Consider the following 27,465-nt stretch of genomic DNA (forward strand, 5'->3'; position numbering starts at 1 on the left):
ACAGTGGCTCACTCCTGTAATCCCAGCACTTTGGGAGGCCTAGGTGGGTGGACGGTGGATCACCTGAGGTCAGGAGTTTGAGACCAGCCTGGCCAACATGGTGAAACCCCGTCTCTACTAAAAATACAAAAATTAGCTGGGCGTGGTGGTACACGCCTGTAGTCCCAGCTACTTGGGAGGCTGAGGAAGGAGAATCACTTGAACCTGGGAGGCAGACGTTGCAGTGAGCCGAGACCGTGCCATTGCACTCCAGCCTGGGCTAAAGAGTGAGACTCCGTTTCAAAAAAAAAAAAAAAAAGAAAAGAAAACAAGGAAACACAGAAACCCAGATACCTGGCTTCTCTTAAACCTAGAAAGCCTGGCACCTCTAGGCCCATATTTCTACATGATGACAGTCCACTGTGATTGTCTGCTACCAACCCCATCATTCCCTGCATGCCCCGGCTGACCCACCTGCCTCACTCAGGTGATTTAAAATACTCTCTCACATTAAGAACATGTGCCAGAAATCCCAGTATTTCAGGACCCAAACTACATCTCAAACTGACTCTTCTACCCCAAGCAACACAAAAATTCCTTGTCAGATTATGTGTCCTGATTCACAGCTTGGAAAACATTGTCACTGTAATCATAACTCAGTGATGTGATGACTGAAGTTCCTTGTGTGGGCTGGCCAGGGTGCCTAGTCAACAGCCATACCACTCACTCACTGATTCAATCATTCAATCCACTTGCTCAATGAAGATTTATTTGCAGACTAACTCTATGCCAGGCACTTTTCTAGGGACCAGAGACACAGCAGGCAATGAGACAGAGTACATGTCTGCTATCATGAAGCTTAGATCTGGGATGGGGGAAGGTGTTTGAAGCCCTAAATACCGAACTTGCAAAAGACCTACAGCAATCGCTTGCGGTGGTGTGTGCCTGTAGTCCGAGCTACTTGGGGGGATGGCTTGGGGCCAGGTATTTGAGGCTGTAGTACACTATAATTGCACTTGTGAATAGCCACTGCACTATAGTCTGGGCAATGTAGTGAGACCCCATCTCTTAAAAAAACAAAAAAGTACTGATACGAGCCAGAGCTCCACAAACTATTATGGATCGTCTACTCCCATCCACTCATTTGTTGTTGCTGTTGTTGTTTTGTTTTGTTTTTTGAGATAGAGTCTCGCTCTGTTGCCAAGGCTGGAGTACAGTGGTGCAATCTTGGCTCACTGCAACCTCCACCTCCCTCTTGGGCTCAAGCGATTCTCCTGCCTCAGCGTCCTGAGTAGCTGGGATTATAGGCATGTACCACCATGCCTGGCTAATTTTTGTATTTTTAATAGAGATGGGATTTCACCATGTTGGCCAGGCTGGTCTCTAACTCCTGACCTCAGGTGATCTTCCCAAAGTGCTGGGATTACAGGGATTACAGGTTTGAGCCACTGCCGGCCAATCCATGGATTTTGTACTATGGAAACAGAAGTTCTCATAAACTGCACCTAGGATTTATGATTTCAGAGCTGGCAGGGGCAGGAGACATTTAATTCACCCCTTCTTGTTAAAGGAGGAAATGGGGGCTCCAGAGGAGTGTGACTTAGCCAAGGCCCCACAGAGAATTTATGGAAAAACCCGAGCTACCTTCCCAGGCTTGCGGAATCTATCACTTGGTCTTTCTTCTACCAAAAACAAGACTCGCAAACTCTGACATCCTCAGGAGGTGTAATGTAATATAAACTATCAAGTAAACCACAGTGTCGTAGAATAGGGAGTGGGGACCAGGTCAAACTGGGGGTGCATGCTCAGAAGAAAAGTTTTCTAAGCCCAGGTCAAACAGCAACAATAACCATGGCGCACCACCAAGCCGACCAACAGCACATGCCTGTGAGCTGAAGCTGGCCCTTCTAGTCACGAATCTGAGCCCTCAATTTGGCCACACTCCTTCCCATTCCTCGGTGTATTTCTATCCTTATCCTGCATTTTAGCATATTTTTTCAAGTCATACCTAATCAGAAAGCCTCTCCTACATGCCTCTATTTTCTCTGCATTGTGTTTTCTCAAGTTTGAGCCACATTTTGAAATGTAACCAAAGTGAGAAAAACCAAACAGGATGGGTGCATCTTTATTTTCACAATATAGTACTGTCTTAATATAATAACAAAGCAAAATTATTTTCTATTGATCTAAAATTCACTTTTTTGTATACAGGAAAAAAAAAAGTCTTGGTCCCCCAGGCTGGAGCATAGTGCTCGGTCCCCCAGGCTGGAGTGTGGCGCTCGGTCCCCCAGGCTGGAGTGTGGCGCTCGGTTCCCCAGGCTGGAGTGTGGTGCTCGGTCCCCCAGGCTGGAGTGTATGGAGTGTAGTGCTCGGTCCCCAGGCTGGAGTGTGGTGCTCGGTCCCCCAGGCTGGAGTGTGGCGCTCGGTCCCCCAGGCTGGAGTGTATGGAGTGTAGTGCTCGGTCCCCAGGCTGGAGTGTGGTGCTCGGTCCCCCAGGCTGGAGTGTGGTGCTCGGTCCCCCAGGCTGGAGTGTGGTGCTCGGTCCCCCAGGCTGGAGTGTGGTGCTCGGTCCCCCAGGCTGGAGTGTGGTGCTCGGTTCCCCAGGCTGGAGTGTGGTGCTCGGTCCCCCAGGCTGGAGTGTATGGAGTGTAGTGCTCGGTCCCCCAGGCTGGAGTGTGGTGCTCGGTCCCCCAGGCTGGAGTGTATGGAGTGTAGTGCTCGGTCCCCCAGGCTGGAGTGTGGTGCTCGGTCCCCCAGGCTAGAGTGTGGCGCTCGGTCCCCCAGGCTGGAGTGCATGGAGTGTAGTGCTCGGTCCCCCAGGCTGGAGTGTGGTGCTCGGTCCCCCAGGCTGGAGTGTGGTGCTCGGTCCCCCAGGCTGGAGTGTGGTGCTCGGTCCCCCAGGCTGGAGTGTAGTGGTGTGATCATGGCTTAGTGGAGCCTCACACTCCTGGCCTCATGTGATCTTCCCACCTCAGCCTCCCGAGCAGCTGGGACTAGAGGTGCACATTAGCATGCCCAGCTAATTTTAATTTTTTTATAGAGATGAGGTCTCACTATGTTGCCTAGGTTAGCCTGCAACTTCTGGCCTCAAGTGATCCTCCTGTCTCGGCCTCCCAAGCACCAGGATTAGAGGCATGAGCCACTGAGCCCAGTCAAATTTACCCCTTCAAATAGTAAAACACCTAAACAAATTATTCTGTATGTAAATATTTTGAAAATATATGAATACGTCCTTGTCTTCTTAAAAGAGTATGCTGAACATAATTCAGTCTCTTCTTGATATTAATGGTTAATATTTTGGATACAAATTGACACACAGGCCAGGCACGGTAGCTCATGCCTGTAATCCCAGCACTTTGGGAGACCGAGGCAGGTGGATCACCTAAGGTTAGAAGTTTGAGACCAGCCTGGCCGAAATGGTGAAACCCCGTCTCTACTAAAAATACAAAAATACAAAAAAAAAATTAGCCGGGTGTGCTGGCACACATCTATAATCCCAGCTACTTGGGAGGCTGAGGCATGAGAATTGCCTTAACCCACAAGGCAGAGGTTGCAGTGACTGAGATCATGCCACTGCACTCCAGCCTGGGCAGCAGAGCGAGACTCTGAAAAAACAAACAAACAAACAACAACAACAAACAAACAAATGTACTCCTCTATAGCACAGGAGATATTTTTAGGAGCTATTCTGCTTCTGTATCTTTCATCTGTTATTTTTTTAAGGGACATCGTCTCCCCGCCAGGTTTCCAGAAGTATATGGTTTCAAAGAGAAGGGCAGACCCTACCTTCCATCCTGTACCTTTCTGACCTTGGTGAAACTCTGTATTTTTGTTGCTTTTTCACTGGTTGGTCATCTTAGCTTTGTACAATGTAGAAGAGCTTTTAATTTTTATTTTTTTAAATGTCCCTCTTTTACAGTCCTCAAATCTAAGCCACAAAGTCCAAAGTATCTTAAAAGATGTTCCTTCCATTGGAGGTGTGCTCTAATCTCCAGGCCTCTGCTTCAGAATCACTGGGAGTTCTTTTGTTAAAAATGTGCTACCTCCTATCTACAAATTCTATTAGCTTAAAAGTTCAGACCTAAAATATGCATCTTAAACAAATATCCTAAGCGATTCTTATGCATATCCAACTTTGAGAACTGCAGCTCTATCTTTTCCTTATAACTATGGTTCTCAAACATTGCAACAAATTATAGGCACATAAGGACCTTAAAAAAGGGAACAGTGGCTGAGCCCAAATCCAGAATCAGATCCTCTGAGTGGTAAGACCCGGGCATTGGTGTTTTTATTTAATTTTTACTCTTTATGTTGAGCTAATTATAGATTTCCCATGCCATTTGTAAGGAAAAATAAAGAGAGAGCCCATGTACCCTTCACCCAGTTTCCCCCAATGGTGATACCTTGCATAACTACAGCATAACATCACAATTAGGAAACTACATTGATACAATCTTACTATGCTGGATTTTTCCCCCCCTGAGATGGAGTCTTGCTCTGTCACCCAGGCTGGAGTGCTGTGGCATGATCTCGGCTTACTGCAACCTCCGACTCCCGGGATCAAGCAATTCTCCTGCCTCAGCCTCCCAAGTAGCTGGGATTACAGGCACACACCACCACGCCCGGCCAATTTTTGTATTTTTAGTAGAGATGGGGTTTTACCATGTTGGCCAGGCTGGTCTTGAACTCCTGACCTTGGTGATCCACCCACCTCATCCACCCAATGTGCTAGGATTACAGGTGTGAGCCACTGTGCCAGGCCATTTTTCTCTATTTCTTCTTTGGTGATGCTTAGTTCTACTGAAGTAGCTTCTCTCCTCTTTAACGTGCTAGCTTTTTCTATTTTGAAAAAATGTAAAACCTACAGAAAACTTACCATGCTAGTATAATGAACACCCAAATACCCTTCACATATATTTACCAGTTGTTAACATTTTGCCACATTTCTCTCCTCTCCCCTCCCACTTTCTCCTTCTCAATATGTACACACATATTCTTGATCCTGACCCATTTATGCATAGCCCCTCATGCCTGCACACTTCAGCATGCGTCTCCAGAGAACAAGGACGTTCTCTTACATGGCCACAATGCAACTGTCAAACTCAGAAAATTTAACATCAATACAATATTATCTAATATAATATAGTTCATTTCAAATTTCATTCATTTTCCAAAACTCTCTTTATATATAGCAATTCCTCTCCCTCACACCCCTAGGATCTCATCACACTGCCTTATTGTGTTATTTCTTTACTCTCCTTTAATCTGAAACAACACCCTTTGTCTCTCATGCTAATGACTTTTTTTTTTTTTTTTTGAGACAGGGTCTCATTCTGTTGCCCAGGCTGGAGTGCAGTGCCATGATCATAGCTCACTGCAGCCTCGACCTCCCGGGCTCAAGTGATCCTCTCACCTCAGCCTCCCAAGCACCACCACACCCAGCTGATTATTTGTAGAGATGGAGTCTCCCTATGTTGCCCAGGCTGGTCTGGAACTCCTGGCTTCAAGCATTCCTCCCACCTCAGCCTCCTAAAGTGCTGGGATGATAGGTATCAGCTACCGCACCTGGCTGCCACTGACATTTTTGAAGACTCCGGGCCAGTTGTATTGTAGAGTATCCCCCTCAATTTGGGTTTGTCTGGCTGTTTCCTCATTGGATTTCGCTTTTGAAAAACATTTTTCATCCACATTTTCAGTTATGGATTCGCTGAGGAGACATTTGGCTAAGGAGAGCTTCTCTCTATCATTGTTTAAAACATTATTAAGCATAACTGATAGATGGTCACCTCTGAACACCTTGCTCCCAGGCATAACATCAGTAATATTCACAACAGACTGTGGCACATTCTGAGCAAAACCAGGTGAGTGCAATTCCCCACTTGTGACTGTGAACTATAAGGAACAAGAAGTCATGAGCCTGGGCTTCCAGCAGGGCCTTCCCTGAGGCCTGGGTGAGCAACATTATTTCTTTATTCCTCAGTCTCCTCAAACCATAACATGGGAATGAAAATCCCTAGAACTTAACTCACATGGTTAATGTGGTCACGGATGTTACATGCTCAACATGGTGCTTGGCACTCGGTAAGTGCTCATTTAATGTGAGCTCTTATTATCATTTAAAAGTAACGTCATTAAGTCAAAGTTCTTGCGGATTGTTTTACATCTGGCCAGGCACGGCGGCTCATGTCTGTAATGGCAGCACTTTGGGAGGTTGAGGCAGGAGGATCACTTGAGCCCAGGAGTTTGAAACCAGCCTGGGCAATAAAGCAAGACCTTGTCTCTCAAAAAAAAAAAATAAATAAATAAATTAAAAAAATAAAAAAAGAATTAGCTGGGCATGGTGGCACATGCCTATAACCCCAGCTACTTGGGAGGCTGAGGTGGGAGGATTACTTGAGCCCAGGAGTTGCAGTGAGCCATGATTGCACCACTGTATTCTAGCTTGGGAGACAGAGCAAGATTCTATCTCTTTAAACAAGCAAATAAACAAACAAAAAATATATATCCATTCTAGGGGGTAGCAGCCCAGAGGTTTTGTTTGTATGTTTGTTTTGAGACAGGTTCTCTCTCTGTCATCCAGGCAGACTTGCAATAGCACAATCATAGCTCACTGCAACCTTGAATTCCTGGACTCAAGTGATCCTCCAGCCTCAGTTTCTGAAGTAGCTGGGACTGCAGGCACACGCCATCACACCCAGCAAATTTTTTAAACTTTTAGTCAAGACAAGGTCTTGCTATGTTTCCCAGGCTGGTCTCTAACTCCTGAGCCCAAGCCATCCTCCCGCCTCAGCCTCCCAAAGTGCTGGGATTACAGGCCACCGTGCCTGCCCTGCGGTTCGCTTAGATTCTCTCATGGAGTCCATCTTATGGCAGGCACAGATGCTTGGCTATGGAAAAGATCCCCAGCCTTCAAGAGTTAGGATGCTGAAAACTGATCTTACCATCACATCCTGAATAGTTAAGAGGATCCTTTCTTTGTCCACGCTGCTTGAAGGGTCAGAATGTCCACATGCATTCAGAAGGGAGATGTTAAAACCACAGGGCTTGCTGCTGGTGGGAGATTTGGTATCCTACGAATAAGCACAGGGAACTGGGCATGGTAAAAGCAACTTCCTGTCCCTGAAGATGTGCTGGGGCCTCGGTCTTCTGTTGGTCTCCCTGCCTCCCATCCCTTTCCTCACTGAATCACCCTCTGCTCTTGCTCCTGAAGTGGATCTGATCGCTCTCATTTCTGCTACATCAACACCATTGCTGGCACACAGCCAGTCAATGCACCAGGATCCAAACTCAGGCCACCAACTCCCAAAACAGTGCTCTAACCCATGGAGCTGTATGGCAGTTGAGTGAGTACCAGTGTAGAAAGATGGCCAAGGTATATTGTTGAGTTTTTTAAAAAATGGGAGGCCGGGCACAGTGGCTCACATCGGTAATCCTAGCACTTTGGGAGGCTGAGGCAGGCCGATCACCTGAGGTCAGGATTCGAGACTAGCCTGGTCAACATGGTGAAATCCCATCTCTACTAAAAATACAAAAATTAGACATGTGTGGTGGCGCCTGCCTATAGTCCCAGCTACGTGGGAGGATAAGGCAGGATAATTGCTTGAACCCAGGAGGCAGAGGATGCAGTGAGCCGAGATCTCGCCACTGCACTCCAGCCAGGGCGACAGAGCAAGACTCCGTCTTTAAATAAACAAATAAGTAAGTAAGTAAATGGGGCTGGGCATGGTGGCTTAGCCCTGTAATAACTGAAACTTTGGGAGGCTGAGGCGGGAAGATTGCTTGAGCCCAGGAGTTCAAGACCAGCCAGGGCAACATAGTGGGATATGAGACCCTATCTCTACCAAAAAACCCCCCAACAATTAGCTAGATGTGGTGGTGAGTGCCTGTTGTCTCAGCTATCAGGGAGGCTGATGCAGGATGACTGCTTTAACTCGGGAGGTAGAGGTTGCAGTGAACTGTGATTGTACTACTGCACTCCAGCCTGGGTGGCAGAGCGAGACTTTGTCTAAAAAAAAAAAAAAAAAAAAAAAAAAAAGGGGGATAATCAAATAGCATGGATGGTATAATCCTATTTATGTGAAAATAACCACCAAAAATGTTAAAAAGGCACCCACTCAGAGGTCATTTATATGGTAACCCCAAATCGCAGGAACTGCCCTAAGTTCCTGCTATGGTAACCCCACACATTGAAATTGCCCTAGGTCTCATCACTGGAATGAAGGAAGACTGAATGGATGTGCTGCGGAGCCTGGCTGGGGGTGGGGTTGGGGTGGGCTGGCCAAGGATGGTGGCCTTTAGTTGTTTATAAATGTCAGCAATAACAATGACTTTAAGACAGTGAACTGGCCGGGCGCGGTGGCTCAAGCCTGTAATCCCAGCACTTTGGGAGGCCGAGACGGGCGGATTTCGAGGTCAGGAGATCAAGACCATCCTGGCTAACACGGTGAAACCCCGTCTCTACCAAAAAAGACAAAAAACTAGCCGGGCGAGGTGGCGGGCGCCTGTAGTCCCAGCTACCCGGGAGGCTGAGGCAGGAGAATGGCGGGAACCCGGGAGGCAGAGCTTGCAGTGAGCTGAGATCCGGCCACTGTACTCCAGCCTTGGCGACAGAGCGAGACTCCGTCTCAAAAAAAAAAAAAAAAAAAAAAAAAGACAGTGAACTGTTATTGTGGGAAAAAACCCGACTCACCCCATGCCACCATCCACCCAGTGGAAAGAACGCTCAGAAGGCATTCCAGAAGACGTCAGGGTGGCTGTCAGGGTTCCTGTCACCTATCATGCTCTCAGAGACTTCAGAGGTAACTAGACGTGGGAGACACCACTCACGGGGAACGAGACAGGTCCGGGATATTCTGGATCGATGATCTCTTCTTGGATATAATGAAATATGCTATTTTTAGTCCAGATGGTTATCTACCCATCTACTCACAATAATTATCTCTGGGGCAGTGGGATTATGAAAGGACTTTTGTTTTCTTTGTATCATTTGATTTTTTTTCCTTTTAGAGACGGGATCTTGCTCTGTCACCCAGGCTGGAGTGCAGTGGCATAATCATCGCTTACGGTAGCCTTGTGGGATTTGAATTTTTTATATCAATTATGCATTATCAGGAAAATAAGTACCATAATTTTTTAACATGCACACTTTGCTTCATTCCTGATACATCAATGGAGACAATTTTTTTTTTTTTTTTTGAGATGGAGTTTCACTCTGTCCCCCAAGCTGGAGTACTGTGGCTCAATCTTGATTCGCTGTAACTTCTGCCTCCTAGGTTCAAGTGATTCTCCTGTCTCAGCCTCCTGAGTAGCTGGGATTACAGATGTGTGCCACCACGCCTGCTTATTTTTGTATTTTTAGTAGAGATGGGGTTTCACCATGTTGGTCAGGCTGGTCTCAAACCCCTGATCTTAAGCGACCCTTCGCCTCCCGAAGAGCTGGCATTACAGATGTGAGCCATGGCGCCTGGCCAGAGACGATACCACTGAAATGGCGAACATATCATCCATTGCAGCGTACAGCCATGTCCCCAGGAAAGCCAACATAACTAAGACTTGGCACTTTGGCGGAACTCTCTGGAAAGCAGTGTCTTCCTTTCACCAGAGATGTAAAACAGTTTAAACCCTATGATGGTTTCCCCTCAAACTTAAGGAGAATCCCATATCTTTATTTTTGCCCTCAAGCCCCGTGCAACTGACCCGTGGCTGCTTCTCTGACCTCACCTCTACTTAAGTATCACCTCATCAAGGGGAGCCCCTGCACCCTCCATATAAAATAGCAGTCCCTAGCTATTTTTCTCTTCCCCTTCCTATTTTATTTTTCTTATCAGCCCTGTTGTCTCCTTACACATTATACACTTATCTTCTGCCTTATCCTCAGTGTCTGGAATGGTACCCAGGATGGTGGCACACTGGAGCACACACACCTAAGTAAGGGGACAGCTGTTTCTCAGCTCTGGTCATTGTTGGTGTATAAGAATGTGGACCCCTTGCCTGGGCGTGGTAGCTCATGCCTGTAATCTCAGCACTTTGGGCGGGTGAGGCAGGCAAATCACCTGAGGTCAGGAGTTCGAGACCAGTCTGGCCAACATGGTGAAACCCCATCTCTACTGAAAATGCAAAAATTAGTCAGGCGTGGTGGTCAGCACCTGTAATCCCAACTACTCAGGAAGCTGAGGCAGAAGAATCGCTTGAACCTAGGAGGCAGAGGTTGCGGTGAGCTGAGATCGCACCACTGCACTCCAGCCTGGGTGACAGAGTGAGACAATGTCTCAAAAAAATAAATTAATTAATTAAAATGTCAGCTAGTAATTCACATCTTTTAAAAGCAATGTACAAGTCAACGAGGTGGAGGGCAACAGAACATGTCTGCAGCAAGCCAGTCTGTGAACTCAGAGAAGCTATGAAATTGAAGTTCACGGAAGATGTGATTAAAGGCGAGAGGCTGGTGTGTTTCAACAGTGAAGGTCAGATGAAAAGTACATATGCGGACATGCATTTCCTCTTGCTCCATTTCAGGCTGCGCTTGCAAACGGTGTGAGGTGGCTGAGTATACTTAGCCACGTGCCTCTTTTTTTCCCCTGTTCAGATTGCATCTCTTAAGGCTTCTGCCTTTGCTGAAAACTGGCATTGCCATTTTATTCTTTCACTTTGCAGGAAAATAACTCCAAGAGGAAATTGACTGTGAAGCCTTATGGAGTGCCCCCTCAAGATGGGGAAAAAGAAGAGAGAGAAATATAATCAAGCACTCAGAGTGGAGAAAATTAAGTGCTGGCGGAGCAGCAGGAATGCCTATGCGGAGCACGTGCACAAAAGGATGCTAATGGGACTTAATGCTGCTGCCTCGCGTTGTAGGGAGCTTGGGAGCTCGCAAAGGAAGGGCTGTATGTTAATTTAATGAGAGGTGCCCAATGCTTGACCAAAGGCAAACTACCACGGCCTCTTGTTTGAAGGGCACACACACATCTGGGGCTGGGACTGTAACAGACTGTGCTTGGCTAAAAACCAGCCTCCCAATTAAGAGAAATTGATGGCTGTTTTGTACAGACTGATCCTGAGCAGGGGGTGGTTTGGTTCAAAAGCAAATTGTCTGTGTTGTTTGGGATTTGAGTTTTAAAGGTAATAAAGTCCACAATTTTGCCTATTGTTTAACCCCACTCTAATGGACTGGGCAGAGAAACAAAGTCGTTGGATCGTTCCATAGAAAAGGACTTTTATGTTCTGTTTCAGGGAAACAAAAATTTCCAACATACTGGGGTTTTTTGCAACCAGGATGTGAAACGAAGTGATCCTTGCTCTTTATCTGTCTTTCCTTTATCAGCAAATAAGGAAGCGCAAGCATGCAACCAAAATCAGAGGAACATTTCCTGGACAGCATTCCCATCTCCTGTAAGAGTGCTTCTCACTTCATAAAAGTGACACGCAGAAGCAAGACTCTGCCTTTGTGGTGACGTCACTGAATCTGCAGCTGGGACCCAGAGTTGAACAAACGCCGCTCTGGCAAACAGGGCAGGGTCTGGCTTAGCAACTTGACTTTGACCTACCACCTCTGGATAATTTTGCTTCTACATAACTATGGAGATGATCTACTCATGCTATTTATAAAAATAATGCCCTTGGAGTAAACCCCAACAATCCACTCCTACTTCCACCCTGGCCCAGGTCTGTTCTGCCCCAGTGCACCTAATCTTCCTTTGTTCTTTATCCCCCTCGTTCACACTGTGCCCGCATCCTGCTCCTTGAACAAGCCTGACCTCAAGCTATTGTACTTGCTGCTTCCTCTATCTGGAATGCCTTTCTCATTGGTCCTTGCTGAGACACTCCTTTTTTTTTTTTTTTTTTTTTTTTTTTTTTTGGACACAGTTTCACTCTATCGCCCAGGCTGGAAAGCAGTGGCGCAGTCTTGGCTCACTGCAACCCCCGCCTCCCGGGTCCAAGTGATTCTCCTGTCTCAGCCTCCCAAGCAGCTGGGATTATAGGCACACACCACCACGCCCAGCTAATTTTTGTATTACAAGTAGAGATGGGGTTTCAACATGTTGGCCAGGCTGGTCTTGAACTCCTGACCTCAGGTGATCTGCCCACCTTGGCCTCCCAAAGTGCTGGGATTACAGGCGTGAGCCACAGCGCCTGGCCCCAGGTCACTCCTAATCCATCAGGCTTCAATTGAAATGTCATCCTGGAAAGAGGCCTTCCTTCTCTCTCTCTCCTGGCTAACACTGCCTTCTCTCCCACAGCATCTTGCTGTCCCATCTTTCTCTTCTGTTTTCTTCAGAGAACTTATTGATACCTGAAAGGATCTCATCATTTATTTCTCGCTTTTTTCTTCATTGTCTCTCTCCCCTTTGGAACATAAGTTGCTTAAAAACAGGCACCTCACTGGGTGCAGCCCATGCCTGTAATGCCAGCTACTCAGGAAGCTGGGGTAAGAGGATGGCTTGAGCCCAGGAGTTCAAGGCTGCAGTGAGCTATGATCGTACCAGTGCGCTCCAGCCTGGATGACAGAGCACAATTCCGTCTTTAAAAAAATAATACAAAAATAAAAAAGTATAGGCACCTCTTCAGTTTTGTTCATTTCTGAATCTCTGGTGCCTAGGACAGAGCCTGATGGTCAGTGAGAGGTGCTTAACAAATACTTGTGGAAGGAAGGACTGGGATATACTTTTGCAGTTCAAAGGATTTCAGGAATGAAATGGCAATCTGAGGAAGGGGAGTAAAATGTCCTGTTGTCAACCTTGTAAGCTGCTAAACCGACATGGACTCCAAGCTAAAGCTGTGTAGGCCTCTAGGCTTTTAAACCTGTGGCTCCTGCTGCCCTGAGGGTGGTATTTGAAATATTCATCAGGTGCATGTATACACGTGTGGACAGGCTGAGCATCAGCAATTCCTGTCTGCCCTCACCAACTTGCCCCTCAAACTCTTACCCAGCTTTTAGGACCCAAGACAAAAGTCACTCCCTCTAGGAAGCCTTCCGGGATCCTCTCCCTCCTCTGTCTGCACCATGCTCTCCCCCAACCTCTGCATTCTCTCGCGGTACAGGGACTATGTGCTGGTGACCCTTAGAGGTCAGACCCTGGCCTCACCGACCCCTGGTCACTGGGTGCCTCTGAATGCTGACCTCTAGCCCAAGGTCTGCTCATCGAACTGTGTGAAAGGAACGCAAGAGTGAAGGAACACAGTGGCGAGCGAAGGACAGAATAAATAAACGTCAGAAAGTGCCCCGAGAGGCCACTGCAGCACTGAGCCTCACCGTCCTTCAGGTGCCCCGAGCGCAAGGCCAAGGTCATCCCTACCTGTGGACGATCCTCAGAAGTGTTATTTGCCTGGACAGTCACATCCCCACACAGCTCAAAATCATCAGAATAGTCCACAGGAGGTTCGATGTGGAGCCGCGGGCCAGCTTCTGTTCTGATCTGCACAGATTTCTGTACAAAAATACAGACCGTCTCAGATAAGGTGGAATGAGGTCTATTCCTCTGCGGGGCAGGGACTGGCGCTGGAGAGGTGCAGCCAGGATCTACGGGCTTAGATACCAAGGGTGGTGTGCCTGCACACAACAGCAGTGGTGTCACGATGGGCATGGGCCACAGACCTCCTTCTCATCCAGGCCAGCACTGGATGGCCATGCCACCTCGCTCAACAGTCTACTGCTTCCTGCTATCCAAAGAACGTGCAGGAGAATTTTTTAAAATAACTTTTTGGTTGGAAATTCTGGTTTTTTTTTTGGTTTGTTTTGTTTTTTGGTTTTTTACTTCTCACTCTGTTGTGCAAGCTGGAGTGCAATGGTGCAGTCTTGGTTCTGCAACCTCTACCCCCCAGGTTCAAGCAATTCTCCTGCCTCAGCCTCCTGAGTAGGTGGAATGACAGACAACGGCCACCACGCGGCGAATTTTTGTATTTTTAGTAGAGACGGGGTTTTGCCACGTTGGCCAGGCTGGTGTTGAACTCTTGGCCTTAAGTGATCTGCTTACCTCGGCCTCCCCAACTGCTGAGATTACAAGCATGAGCCACTACGCCCAGCCAGTTGGAAATTCTTTATCAGGAGACTTTTAGTAGGTGTTAAACTTCTCAAAAAGGGCTTTGTGGTCAAGGCATGGTAGCTCATGCCTGTAATCTCAGGATTTTGGAAGGCCGAGGCAGGAGGATCACTTGAGGCCAAGAGTTGGAGCCCAGCCTAGGCAACATAGTGAGACTCCCATCTCTACAAAAAATTAAAAAATTAACCAGGTGGCAGGGCCTGGTGCCTCACACCCGTAATCCCAGCACTTTGGATGGCTGATGTGGGCGGATCACCTGAGGTCAGGAGTTTGAGACTAACCTGACCAAGATGGAGAAACCCCGTCTCTACTAAAAATACAGAATTAGTCGGGTGTGGTGGCGCTTGCCTGTAATCCCAGCTACTCAGGAGGCTGAGGCAGGAGAATCGCTTGAACCCGGGAGGCAGAGGTTGCAGTGAGCTGAGATCATGCCATTGCACTCCAGCCTGGGCAACAAGAGCAAAACTCCATTTCAAAAAAAAAAAAAAAAAAATTAGCCAGGTTGGTGGTGTGTGCCTGTAGTCCTAGCTACTCCAGAGGCTGAGGTGGGAGGATCGCTTGAGCCCAGCAGTTCGAGGCTGCAGTGAGCCAAGATCGCACTACTGCACTCTAGCCTGGATGACAATGTGACACCCTGTCTTCAAATAAAAGAAAGGGGGGGGCTTTGTGATTAGACTTGTTTGGGAAACCCTGGCCTACACACGCACACTGCAGATATCCTAAAATGAAACACAGCATGGGACATTTCCCAAACTTTCTGGACTGCGGACACTTCGGACTGGGGCCTCTCTTTTTTCTAGTATTCCTTGGATCGTTCTTTGGGAAGGAAACTCATTGTGTGATCGGTGTGCCCGATTACAGAATCCCCTCCAACGTCCACTTTCCCGTTCTTCTATTGCTTGGAGTTCCAGATGTGCATATGGAGTCCCAGCCTCCCCTGCAGCTAAGAGGAACCGCGTGAACACATTCTGACTCATGAGCTGTGGGTGGGAGGGAGGGATGTGAATTGCATCTTCCAGGTGTCTCCTTAAAGGGCAGGGACCAGCCTCCCCAGGCCCTGCAGCTTCTCCTGCCAGCTGCAATGGGGAGGTAGGAGTGAGCTGACTGGTGTTGGGGGAAGGAAAGCAACATCTGGAGGATGGTCAGAGTAACAGGGGTTCCTCGGTGACCGCATGGAGCAGGGCGACTGCTCCCATCTAAGCAGTGTTGTGTCAGAGACAACAGCTTGCATGCTGTTCAAGCCACTGGTATTTGTGTCTCCCTGCTGGAGCAGCCAAACCTGTACTTTAACTGATATACCTGGCATGCAAGGTTCCCTACAATGTGGCCACAGCCCACCTTCCTGCCCTGGTTGCTGCACAGACAACCACACACCTGATAATTAGGCCAAACAAAAGGGCTTCTGGGGCTTTTGGATCTGCAGCTCCATCAGTCCAGCTTCCAGGCTGTGTCCTTCGGGAAACACCTCCCTTGTTTTCCTCTGGGACCCAATTTCCTCCCAACTCTCAGTCCACAGGTGGCCCCATGGTGGGGATTTGAGGCAGGCCTGGCCAATCTGCCCATTCCACCCTCACAACACACTATGGCCAGCCAGTTCAGGGATAGAAACAGACCTAAGGCAGCAATGAGAACAGCCCTGGATTCCTGTTAGAGCCATGGGAAAGAGGTGCTCTCTTCCTGCGGGATGTGAAGCTAGAGGGACGTCTATCAGGAGCTGCTAGGGACCATCCTATCCCTAACAAAGAGCAAAGAGAGCTGAAAGGCTGAAGCAGAATCCTGATGAGTTTTAGAACCCCTGGATCCAGCTGCACCTGAAGCAAGCCCCACTGAAACATTCTCCTTTTTTGCTTAAACCAGTGTGAAGATGATAAAGGTATTTGTGACAGTCTTGGCCCTCCCTTGTACCCTAAACTCTCCCACCTTTGTGCCTCTGCTCACGCTGTTCTCCCAATCCGAATGCCATCCTCCCAAATCTGTTCCATGCATCCAAACCCTAACTAGCTTTGGAGACAATGCTCTCTGCCTACCCAGTATCTGTCGGCTGCCTGACTCTACTGAGGTGGCCCGGTGCCCCACTAAGATGGTCACATTGCTGGGGGCCTTTGGAGCTAGGGATGGCCATGAGTTCCAGGTGTGGCAATGCTAGTGGTTAGAAGTCTACAAGGCAGAGCTTCAGAGAAAACTCTGTCTTCCTGGTAATCAGTAGAGACTCAGTGCAGACAGGACTTCTGCCCTTTACCCTTCTACCCTTCTTCCTGACTGGAATGTGGATGGGATGTTTGGGAACACAGCAGTCATCTCGTGAGAATGAGGAAGAAAGCCACACACCAAAGAAGGCCCAGTGCAACAGAGGAGCTGGCTTCCTGGTGGCATCACCCACCCATGCCACCAGCCTGCCTCCAAATGCATTGTTCACAAGTGAGGAAAACAGCAGCTGTGGTCTCTAAGCTGCAGCATTCTAGTTTCTGTGGCAAGCAGCTCAACTCCATCCCACTTGCTAACCCACGCTGGCCACTTGTTACTTTTGTGTTTCTGTTACTGCGGCTCCTGTGTGGTGAAGGGCCTGGGTTCTAGACTCAGGCAGGCTACGCAATTCCTGGAACTCTGATGCTTACTCCATGTGTGACCTTCAGCAAGTCACCTAGCCTCCCTGAGCACCGGTTTCCAAATCTGTTAAGACGGCACTCGTGAATCTTCATTAGAGGGCTGCCACAAGGATGACACGCAGCGACGCAGGTGAGCCCTCGGCTGGGGCTTTGGCACACAGCACCTCAGGGCTGCACCTATTTACATGGCATCAACTCTGCACAGGTCACCAGACTGCCTCTCAGGTGTATGTTTCATTTGGCATAGCCCCCAAAAGCCAGCCAACCATGTCCTCTGGTAGTGAACCAGAGAAACTGCCACCTGCTCTAAGGCTGGAGGTAAAGCTGATTGTGTTGGACTCAGTAAGCAGGGCCGGGGCTGGCTTGAGGGAAGCAAGGTGCTCAGGGTGTGATATTGAAGGGGGTCTCACTCTCAGGCACCGACCCGCCCATGCACAAATCTGAGCATGAGGCCTCCTTTAATATTCCGCTCCAGGTGCCTTACTTACTTCACCCTGTCCTGGCCCTATTGCTGAAAGATAGAACAGGATACAGAGTATGTGCATGAACTCTAAGACTCACATAAGGGGTACTCAAGGGTAATGGGGCTGGGCGAGGTGACTCATGCCTGTAATCCCAGCACTTTGGGAGGCTGAGATGGGAGGACTGCTTGAGTCCTGGAGTTTGAAACCAGTCTGGGCAATATAGTGAGACCCCATCGCTAAAAAAATAAATAGATAAATTAGCCGGGTGTGGTGATATGTGCCTGTAGTCCCAACTACTTGGGAGGCCAAGGCAAGAGGATCACTTGAGCCCAGGAGTTCGAGGCTGCAGTGAGCTATGATCACATCACTATGCTACAGCCTGGGTGACAAAGCGAGATCCTGTCTCTAAAGAAAAAGTGCGCAAAGAAGGGCTCAGAGAAGGATAAGTGACTAAAAGAAAAATGACGCAGGGGGAAATTGAAAGAGAAGCCCTCTGTGGGAGCCTGTGAATGGGGGTGGCACCCAGCCAGATGCCCACTAGGGCTGTTATCATAGAAGGCTCTGGAGTTAGGAGGGGCTGGGGAAAGCATGATCAAGATTATGTCTTTGGCCAGGCACAGTGGTTCACACCTGTAATCCCAGCACTTTGGGAGGCTGAGGCGGGCGGATCACTTGAGGTTAGGAGTTCGAGACCAGCCTGGCCAACATGGTGAAACCCTGTATCTACCAAAAATACAAAAATTAGCCAGGTGTAGTGGTATGTGCCTATAGTCCCTGGTACTTGGGAGCCTGAGGCAGGAGAATCGCTTGAGCCTGGCAGGTGGAGGTTGCTGTGAGCCGAGATCTTGCTACTGCACTCCAGCCTGGGCAACAGAGTGAAACTCTGTAAAAAAAAAAAAAAAAAAAAAAAAGATTATGTCTCTGGAAGATGGACTAGGGAGAAATTGGCCCTAGAAAAAGCAATTTCCTAGAACTGTCCTAGAAGCAGCAAAAAAATAAAAATAAAAAAGAAGAAAAATGGGGGGTGGTGTTGGTGGTAATTAGGACATGCATTTCCCTTGAAGCCCTGGAGTTAGAATCCTTCGCCCCCTGTAATATTCAATCCCCTGCAGGTTTAGTAAACCTAAGGATTATCTAGATGATGAAGAAAATGATGTCAGAGTCTTACTGACCTACCGGATTCTAGTAGTTTAGACAGAACTCCTTTCAGATCCAAGTTCACAATGCCCCGCTCCCCCATCAATGCTTTCACACTATGTGCCATGTCACTGGGTGCCACTCCAAGCACTCAGGTGCATTCACTCATTTAGTTTCTTTTTTTTTTTTTTTTGAGACAGTCTCACTCTAACTGTTACCCAGCCTGGAGTGCAGCGGGGCAATCTTGACTCACTGCAACGTCTGCCTCCTGGGTTCAAGCAATTCTCCTGCCTCAGCCTCCTGAGTAGCTGGGATTACAGATGCCCGCCACTGGGCCCAGATAATTTTTGTATTTTTAGTAGAGACAGGGTTTTGCCAAGTTGGACAGGCTGGTCTCAAACTCCTGACCTCAGGTGATCCACCCGCCTTGGCCTCCCAAAGTGTTGGGATTACAGGCGTGAGCCACAGCGCCTGGCTGCTCATTTAGTTCTCAAAGCAACCCAAGGAGGAAACTGAGTCACAAGGGTGTAGGCCACTTGCCCAAGGCCACACAGCGAGGAAGTTGCACAGCCTAATCACAGACCTGACACTAAACCAAAGATGGGCCGATACTTCCTATAAGGGGCCAGAGAGTATTTTAGACTTTGCAAGCTATATGGTCTCTGTTAGGATACTCAGCAATCCTACTGCAGCTCAAAAGCAGCCACGGGCAGTGACTAAAGAAATGGGCATGGCTGTGTTCCAATAACACTTTATTTACAAATACGGGCTGAGGCTAGATTTGGCCCAAGGGCTATAGTTGTGGATGAACCCTTGTTCTAAATCACCATGTTGTACTGCCCCCAGCAGGCATGTTGAAGAATAAATGTGCCCTACCTGGGCTGGGTGTGGTGGCTCACACCTCTAATCTCAGCTCTTTGGAAGGCCGAGGCGGAAGGATTGTTTGAGGACAGGATTTTGAGAGCAGCCTGGGCAACATGGTGAGACTTTGTCTCTAAAAAAAAAAAAAAAAAAAAAAATAAAGAAACAATGTGTCCAGCCTGGGCTACAGTGGCCTTTGGACTGGCATTAGAGAATTTCCCTGGCTGGGTGCGGTGGCTCACACCTGTAATCCCAGAACTTTGGGAAGCCGAGGCAGGCAGGCTACCTGAGGCCCCGGGAGTTTGAGACCAGCCTGGCCAGCATGGCGAAACCCTGTCTCCACTAAAAATGCAAAAAGTTAGCTGACATGGTGGCACACATCTGTAATCCCAGCTACTCAGGAGGCTGAGGCAGCAGAATCGCTTGAACCCAGGAGGCAGAGGGTGCGGTGAGCCGAGATCACACCACTTCATTCCAGCCTGGGCAACAGAGCGAGATCTAAAAAAAAAAAAAAAAAAAAAAAAAAAAAACACACAAAAGAAAAAGAAAAAAAAAAAAGAGGAGGAATTTCCCGAGCATATCTAACACAAAAAAGGAGGCAGGGGCTGAGTTACAGACCATTTGAAGAAAAGATCTTAGAGAAATGGTGGAAAGAGCTGAAGAAAAGCAGCTAGGGATTCTCCCTGGGAGAACAGGGAGGAGGCGGGGTGCAGCACGACCCCGCCTTCCTATAGAAGACAGGTTGCTTCCAGATGCCCCTCCGGACTCCCAGTGGCCCCTGCTGTTTCCACTTTCTCCGCTCCTCGGCTTGACCATCTGTCCCATGTTGCCTTGGGCTCCAGCTCCACATATGGCGCAGCTTCCTCCCAGGCCCCATCAACTCGCTCTTGGCACATGCGTTAGCCTCGGCGCTAGGGCCCGTGGAAGGAAAGCACTACCCGAACATATAACCAACACCGACCGTTTCCAGGCCCGGAGATTCCTGGAGGTCTTCCTGCCTCGACTGAGATGAAGCTGTAAAGGCTTTGAAGTTCATCATTGATTTGAATTTTCCACCATACCTCCCAGAACGCTCCTCCCTCCTCCCCAGAAACTACTCAATTAACATCCAAATACTAGGAGGCCTTCCAGCTGGGGAAGAGATGGCTTGAGTGGGGGCAAGGAGAAGGGACCACGGGGCACGGGGCCCAGGCCTGAATAGCTGCCTGACTCACCAGCACTGGCCAGGGCCTGGGGTGTTGCCTGGCCTCCCCATGGGTTTCTAGTCCTTTGTCCAGAGAAAGGGGGCCCGGACTAGGACCCTGCTACTCTAAGTGTGGTCCACCGACCAGCAGCACTGGTTATCTCCTGGGAATTTGTGAGAAATGCAGAATTCCAGGCTCCTCCTTTGCCCTGGGAATCAGAATGTGAATCTGAGCAAGATCCCAGGTAATTTATACGCACGCACATTCAATTTCCAATAGCATATCAGGAGATTGACGGGGCTTTGTTGTGGAAGCCGTTGTTTCTGCCTGTCCAGCACACACTCCCCTGTGTTTGGTAAAAGCACCCTATTTTTGCTTTTTGAGATGGTGTCTTGCTCCCCACTTCCTGCCCGGGCCCCAAGAGGTTCACATGGCACTGAGCCCTCCCCAGGGGTGGATGAGCACGTGACCCAGGTCTAGCCAATCAGAGTATGTGATTCCCCTGGCCCCCAGTGATTGGGTGACTGGTTCTGGGGCGTGGAAGAGATGTGGTAGCAGAGCGGCGGAACCTAAGTGGGCAGCTGCTGGTGGCCTGTCTTGCTACCACATGGGGCACAGGGGAGTTGAGAGATGAAGAATAGGCCATTACATCGTTTGAGCTCCTGGACCCTAGATAACAAGAATCGGGATGAACAACTCTGCTAGCCTTGGATTTGAATTGAAAGCATGAAAGAGAGCTCTAATGTTCAAGGAAAGCCCTGGCCTCTCTCTCTCCTTTTTTTTGAGACAGAGTCTCACTCTGTTGCCCAGGCTGGAGTGCAATGGCGCTATCTCAGCTCACTGCAACCTCTGCCTCCCGGGTTTAGGCAATTATCCTGCCTCAGCCTCCCGAGTAGCTGGGATTACAGACATTCACCACCACGTCCGGCTGATTTTTTTGTATTTTTAGTAGAGACAGGGTTTCACCACGTTGGCCAGGCTGGTATCGAACTCCTGACCTCAGGTGATCCACCCGCCTCGGTCGCCGAAAGTACTCTAAGTGTGGTCTAAGAGTACTAAGTGGGATTACAGGCGTGAGCCACCGCGCTTGGCCTCTTTCTCTTCTACGGTTTTCCCATCTTCCCTTTAGCACCACTGCTCACCTCGCGGAGGTGTAAGGACCCAGGTTTGCAGTCGGCATTAAGGCACTGAATCAGCAAGCTCTTACTGAGCACCGACTGCATACAAGGTTTTAAAAACACAGGAAGATACAAAAAAGAAAAAAAAAATGTTTTAAAACCAATGCCCTGCCCTCAAGGAGGTCACACAGCACACATAATGGGAGAATGTGTTTATGAAGCAACATGTGACAAAATTAATGTGGTCCAGAAAGAGTTTCTAATGCTGAGTGGGTGCTGGAGAGGGGAATAAATAGTCCCTCCATCTGGCCTGCTCTCCCGCCCCCAGCCCCAGGGAGGCTCCTCTGCCACCACTGGGAGGAGATTGAAAGCAGCCCTGCCCACACGGAAGGCTCACCTCCAGTGAGCAGCCTGGGCTGGCAGGTTCCAACCCAGCCCCCCAGGCCGTGCATGGCTCCCTGCCTCCCGGCTCCCTGCCTCCCACCTCCACGCCCTTGCAAGGGATGATGACTGTGCACCTGGCTGGCTCCCCGCTTGGCACGCTGCTGTACCTGAGTGGGTGTTTCGAAGAGGCTGCTCTTTCCTGCCTACTTGCAGCACCCAGACCTGGGTAGACCCTCGCAGTATCAATCATATGCAGGAGGAGGATTTAAAAGCCCTGACACTCCAAAATCCATGTTCCTTTTTGCCAGCCCAAGGCCAGCTTATTTCATACCCGGCCCACACTCAGCCCAGTTCATGCCCAGAGTTACTTGTTCATATCTGCCATCCCTCTTCGCAAAGTGTTCTAAAAGGTGTGCATTAAAGCTTATTGTCAAGTAGAAAAAAAGAGCAAGGCTGGGGGCTGCCCCACATGGTTGTGCAGGTTGTGCAGTATGCAAATGGCTCCCTCTAGAGGTAGGAGAGCTCTAAAACACTGACAAAGGCAGGTCTAGGGTGGGAAGGTCTGGCTGACTTGATGTGTTCATCCCCGGTTTGTCTGATCTGTTAGAAATAGCAGCGCTCCCCACTCTGACAGTCTGTGTTGTGCAAGGTCACTGGAAAGGCCAATGCTTTATGGCTTGTTTCATTTGTTGTCCTCACTGCAGGGGTTTCAGAACTCAGAAGGAAGATAACAAGAGACAGGGCCCCCAACACTTCCCATTTTCACTTGTGAGATTTTCTGAAGGTGCTGAAGCTGCACAGGCCACAACAGGACACGGGATATGGTGGCTGAGTGAGAGCAAAGCCTCTGCTTTAACAATTGCAATAAACTTGCTTTAGAGACCTTTAAGGAAAGCCCACCCCACAGTAAATTGCTGGAAGGCCAATCCCTTCACTAGCAATTTAATGCTAAGAGCCGATGACGTTCATCAAATCTGACAGCATTTTGGTAAACGACGGCTCTGTTGATTAGGCCGCTGTCCACCCAAGTATTACAAGGCTGAGGAAGCCATAAATCTTAATCCACAGATAGCAGCAGAAAGATCTAAGGCCCAGAAGTGGTGGGGGGAAAAGGACAGTATGAACAAGAGGCCATATATCACCACCAGCCCATTCCACAGGGAAGGCGGCAGCTCGGGAGCCCAACACAGCCATCACCATGATCTTCCCCAAACCCCCAGGAATCGGAGGGGTTCGGGAAGCATTTTTACAGGTGGAGGTCATCAGTGTCTTAGCCAGCAGGCAGCGTTGGGATGACTCGGTAACCTTCTGACCAAAGGATCTGGAGGCCAGTACACCTGACGCAGCCCCTCCTGTCAGGGCAGCTCTACCCCAATGTGCTTTCTTACTGTTGGGTGAGATCATAAGAAGAGAAACCTGTTCTCCTGGAGGCAGTGAATGGATTGGGCTTGGTCAGTAGAAACAGGGTGTGTGATTCAAGAGAGTTTCAGGGCTGGGTGCAGTGGTTCACTCTTGTAATCCCAGCACTTTGGGAGGTCAAGGTGGGTGGATCGCATGAGCCTGGGAGTTCAAGACCAGTGTGGGCTATATAGCAAGAACCTGTCTAAAAAAAAAAAAAAAAAAAAAAAGAAGAAGAAGAAGAAGAAAAAGAAAAAAAAAAATCCAGCAAGACAGCCAGGAAGCCAGGAGGAGAGTTTAGAGGGTGAACGGGGAGGCAAGGGGGCTGTGCGGACTGTGAATAAAGCTGCGACTGCAGGCGCTCACTGTGCACTGGGACCACTGCATCCCACCACGGTGTCCCCAGATGACCGACGTGAATACACAAGGCGACCGTGTGGCCCTGCTGATCTCTCCCGGTTGGCACCGCCCTACAAGAGAAACCCCAAGACTGGGAGGGGACAGTGGTCCCTCTCTTGGTGGAGTAGCTTTTGAGAACTGGCCACTGGCCACTGGGGGCTTGGCTGCCTTGACCACTCTGCCTACCCTCGGCTACCTCTAAGCATGGCAGGAGCCCATCCAAAAGGGTTAGGATAGAAAGACTGTCTTCCTCTCCATGCCGTGGACCCAAGACTCCGTCTCCATGGACTGTCTACCATGGAGAAACTTTGGACTTAACTCCACTTCTTGGAGCCAGAGCAAACCAATCCAGCCCGTCTTCCTCATGACGGTAATAATAGTATAGCTGGCACGCCCAGCCTATTCACTGTTCTGCCTCCAGCCTTCTTGACAAGAAGCTACAGGACTCATGGTTCCTGCTCATGCGGCCACGGCAGGCAGAGTTTACATCAAATGACCTGGTCTCTGAGGGGCTCCAGTCATAGCCGACTGAGGTAGGAGGGGGTGCCTCGTCCAGGCTAAGCAGGAGCAGCCCAAGCCATGCCCTGAGAAAGAGATGACCTAAGAGATTCAGACTGTCTCTGTCTTGGAAACTTTCAACTAACAAATATGGAGGGAGTGCAAAACCACACGTGGAGAAGGCACAATGGATCAGGGGAACACTGAAGCTATGAGTTGGCGGCAGCTCAGGGACAGGGAACAGAGGTGCAAGGACGGGGGCTGGGGAAGGTTGGTGGAGAGAGAGGGAGCCCTGCTTCAAAGGCTTCCTGCTCCTCCTGTAGCCCCTTGCCCCCGTGGGCGGTCCTTTCTGCACACATGAACCCAAAACATGAACCCAAACATGGAGCTCTACTGTTTCAACCCTCTTGGAAATTCCTCACATTTAGATTGAAATCCAAACTTCCTCCTGTGGTCTTCTAGGCCCCGCATGGCTGGTTCTTCCTACCTGCAACCCTGACACCCTCATCTCCACCCTTTCTGCCAGCCTGTCCTGATCACCCCGCCTTCTTTTAGCCTGTGCCCAGTGCCCACTGCCTTCACTGTCCCCTCACCTGAAACACTCTCCCAGCCACAGATCTTTCCGGGGCTGGCTCCAGGTAACTCTCAGGCCCTGGCTGCGATGGGGTCCCTTGGGAGGCTGTGCTGCACACCCTCACTGAAAAAACGCTTCCCTGACACCTTCTCTTTCAGGCTGCTGTCCTCTGTCCTTCCTTCGTAGCACTGTCTCCCGACTCACTTGCTTGCCTTTGGTCCTTTGCCTTCCCAACCTCCCCACCTGCTCCCCATCAATACGAGCTCCAGGAAGTCAGGGCTGGCCTCACTGCTCGGAACCCGGCAGCTGTAAGTGCCAAAACTGAGTATGTGCTCAATACATGAGCACAGAATGAATGAAGTAAAGTATGAGTGAGCAAAGGAACATACTAGAGTGAAGGGCCCTGAGGCCTCCAGGCCCAGCTGCCCTCCCCATCTGCCCCGCCACTGATTAAAACAACAACAGTCAGTACCATTCACTGACTATTTCTCCTGTGCCAGGCACTGCTTCAGCCTCTCTCCAAACATGGGCCCATCTGATCCTCATTAATTGCCCTCATTAATTACCATTACCAACCCCACATGACAAATGAGAGAGCAGGCACCAAGGGGTTAAGCATCTTAGCCACTGTGCAGCTGGCAGGAGGTGGAGCCAAGACTTTGCACTGGGGCTGCTGGAAGGTTCCAGGGTCTGTGCTCTTAGCCATTCCTCTGGACATGTCTGTCACCTGTTCCCACCTGAAGCAGCAGGCATCCCCTGCTGATGGACCACCTGTAATGCACGCTGCACACGCTCCACTCCAGCAGCCCCGGGAGGTTTCACTGATGATGAAATCGAAGCTCAGACTGGTTACATGGCCAGCTCCAGAGCACACAGCTCACAGAAGTCACATGGCCAGATCTGGCGCACATAGCTTAGAGAGGTTACCTGGCCAGCTCCGGGGCACACAGCTCAGAGAGGTTACTCAGCCAGCTCCGGGGCACACAGCTCAGAGAGGTTACACAGCCAGCTCCGGGGCACACAGCTCAGAGAGGTTACTCAGCCAGCTCCGGGGCACACAGCTCAGAGAGGTTACTCAGCCAGCTCCAAGACACATAGCTCACGGAGGTTACACGGCCAGCTCCAAGACACACAGCTCACTGAGGTTACACAGCCAGCTCCAGGGCACATAGCCAGTGAGCAGTCTAATGCCTATTCCTTCCATTCTCCGGGGGCCACAAATTCAAATGCCCCAAAGAGCCAGGTGGGAAATGGAAACACAAGATAAGAGAAACCACAGCCTAAATCTGATAATAAACCACAGCTACCACTCAGCCTCACCACTGAAGCTCTGGGGAGTGGTGGGGACTTTGGCAAACAGGAAGGCTCGTGCCCTGTCCAAAGCAAAGCTGCTGGACACGGCTCCTGCTGCTGGCTGCCTAGTGGGGAGGAGGATGGCCCAGCGTGGGGGCCAGACTTTTCCATTTTTTCCAGGGAAGAAGAAATCTAGATTTTTGATTTTGAGATAGGGTCTTGCTCTGTCCCCCAGGCTGGAGTGCAGTCGTGCGGTCATGGTTCATTGCACCCTTGAACTTCTGGCCTCGAGCGATCCTAACTGTCTCAGCCTCCTCAGTAGCTGGGACTAGAAGTGTGCGCTACTATGCCTGGCTAATTTTTTTATTTTTAGTAGAGATGGGACTTGCTATGTTGCCCGGGATGGTCTTGAACTCCTGAGCTCAGGTGATCCTCCTTCCTCGGCCTCCTAAAGTGCTAGGATTACAGGCATGAGCCATCGTGCCTGGCTAGATATATTTTTAATATAAAATCTGGTGAATTGAAATGTTGGCAAGCTTCTAAAAGTCTTTTTAAAACTTTGTGAGTCTAACAACCATTATCTGGGGCAAGTTTGACCCACAGGCTTCAAGTGGTTAACTTCTGGACCCCACAGGCCCGCCCTCCGTGTGTTTGAAGTCAGGTGTCACACCCTCCGCCTAGTTAAGCAGTCCCATGTTTGCACAGCCCGAGCTTCAAAGGCAGGAACTGAGCCTTCCTGGATTTTTTGAACCCTAGAGCCTTGCACAGTGCCTGGGCCCTGCTGGGTGCCAATGCCTGTCTGTTACATTAACAGATGATTTCATTCATGACACATGTTGTAGTTCATTCACCACTTCTGAATGCTCCCTGGTTTGTCTCTATCTTTAAGGGTGGTCCCCAAAGGCCTGGGCGTGTGGAGCAGAGTCCATGCTTTGGACTGGAGGAGGCTGGCACTCGGTACCCATCCCACACTCCTCCTGGGGAGCCTTTCTGTGGGGGAGAGGCCAGAAAGCCAAATACTGCATTTCCCAGACTCCCTTGCTGAAGCTGTCCTCACAGGGTTAACAAGAATTCTCACAGAATATAGCTATAATTCAGCATTAATCACTGCACTTTGACCCACTTCCTTGTAACTGAAATTCACTGGATACTGACCATTAGCATTCCCATTATTCCATATAGATTTCTGACTGTAGAATCATTAAAGCTTTTGTTTAAGAATTGCTTAAGGGGCCGGGCGCGGTGGCTCACGCCTGTAATCCCAGCACTTTGGGAGGCCGAGGCGGGCGGATCACAAGGTCAGGAGATCGAGACCACGGTGAAACCCCGTCTCTACTAAAAATACAAAAAATTAGCCGGGCGCGGTTGTGGGCGCCTGTAGTCCCAGCTACTCGGGAGGCTGAGGCAGGAGAATGGCGTGAACCCGGGAGGCGGAGCTTGCAGTGAGCCGAGATCGCGCCACTGCACTCCAGCCTGGGCGACAGAGCGAGACTCTGTCTCAAAAAAAAAAAAAAAAAAAAAAAAAAAGAATTGCTTA

At 49.4% G+C, this 27,465-nt stretch overlaps 1 protein-coding gene across 3 annotated transcripts in view; it reads right to left on the bottom strand.

The window, feature by feature from the left end:
• The window catches only part of KATNIP (katanin interacting protein), a 233,638-nt gene that overhangs the window by 119,586 nt on the left and 86,587 nt on the right, over window positions 1–27,465 (bottom strand). For 2 of the 3 annotated variants that reach the window (XM_050773878.1, XM_050773879.1), the window contains 2 exons: window positions 13,269–13,400; window positions 6,921–7,049 (listed from right to left, as the gene is read on the bottom strand). In XM_050773878.1, coding sequence (XP_050629835.1) covers window positions 6,921–7,049; window positions 13,269–13,400 — 261 coding nt within the window. The remainder of the gene's footprint in view (window positions 1–6,920; window positions 7,050–13,268; window positions 13,401–27,465) is intronic. The other variant, XM_050773880.1, reaches the window with a different exon arrangement.

This window comes from Macaca thibetana, chromosome 20 (genome assembly GCF_024542745.1).
Source record: "Macaca thibetana thibetana isolate TM-01 chromosome 20, ASM2454274v1, whole genome shotgun sequence".
Lineage (NCBI taxonomy): Eukaryota > Metazoa > Chordata > Mammalia > Primates > Cercopithecidae > Macaca > Macaca thibetana.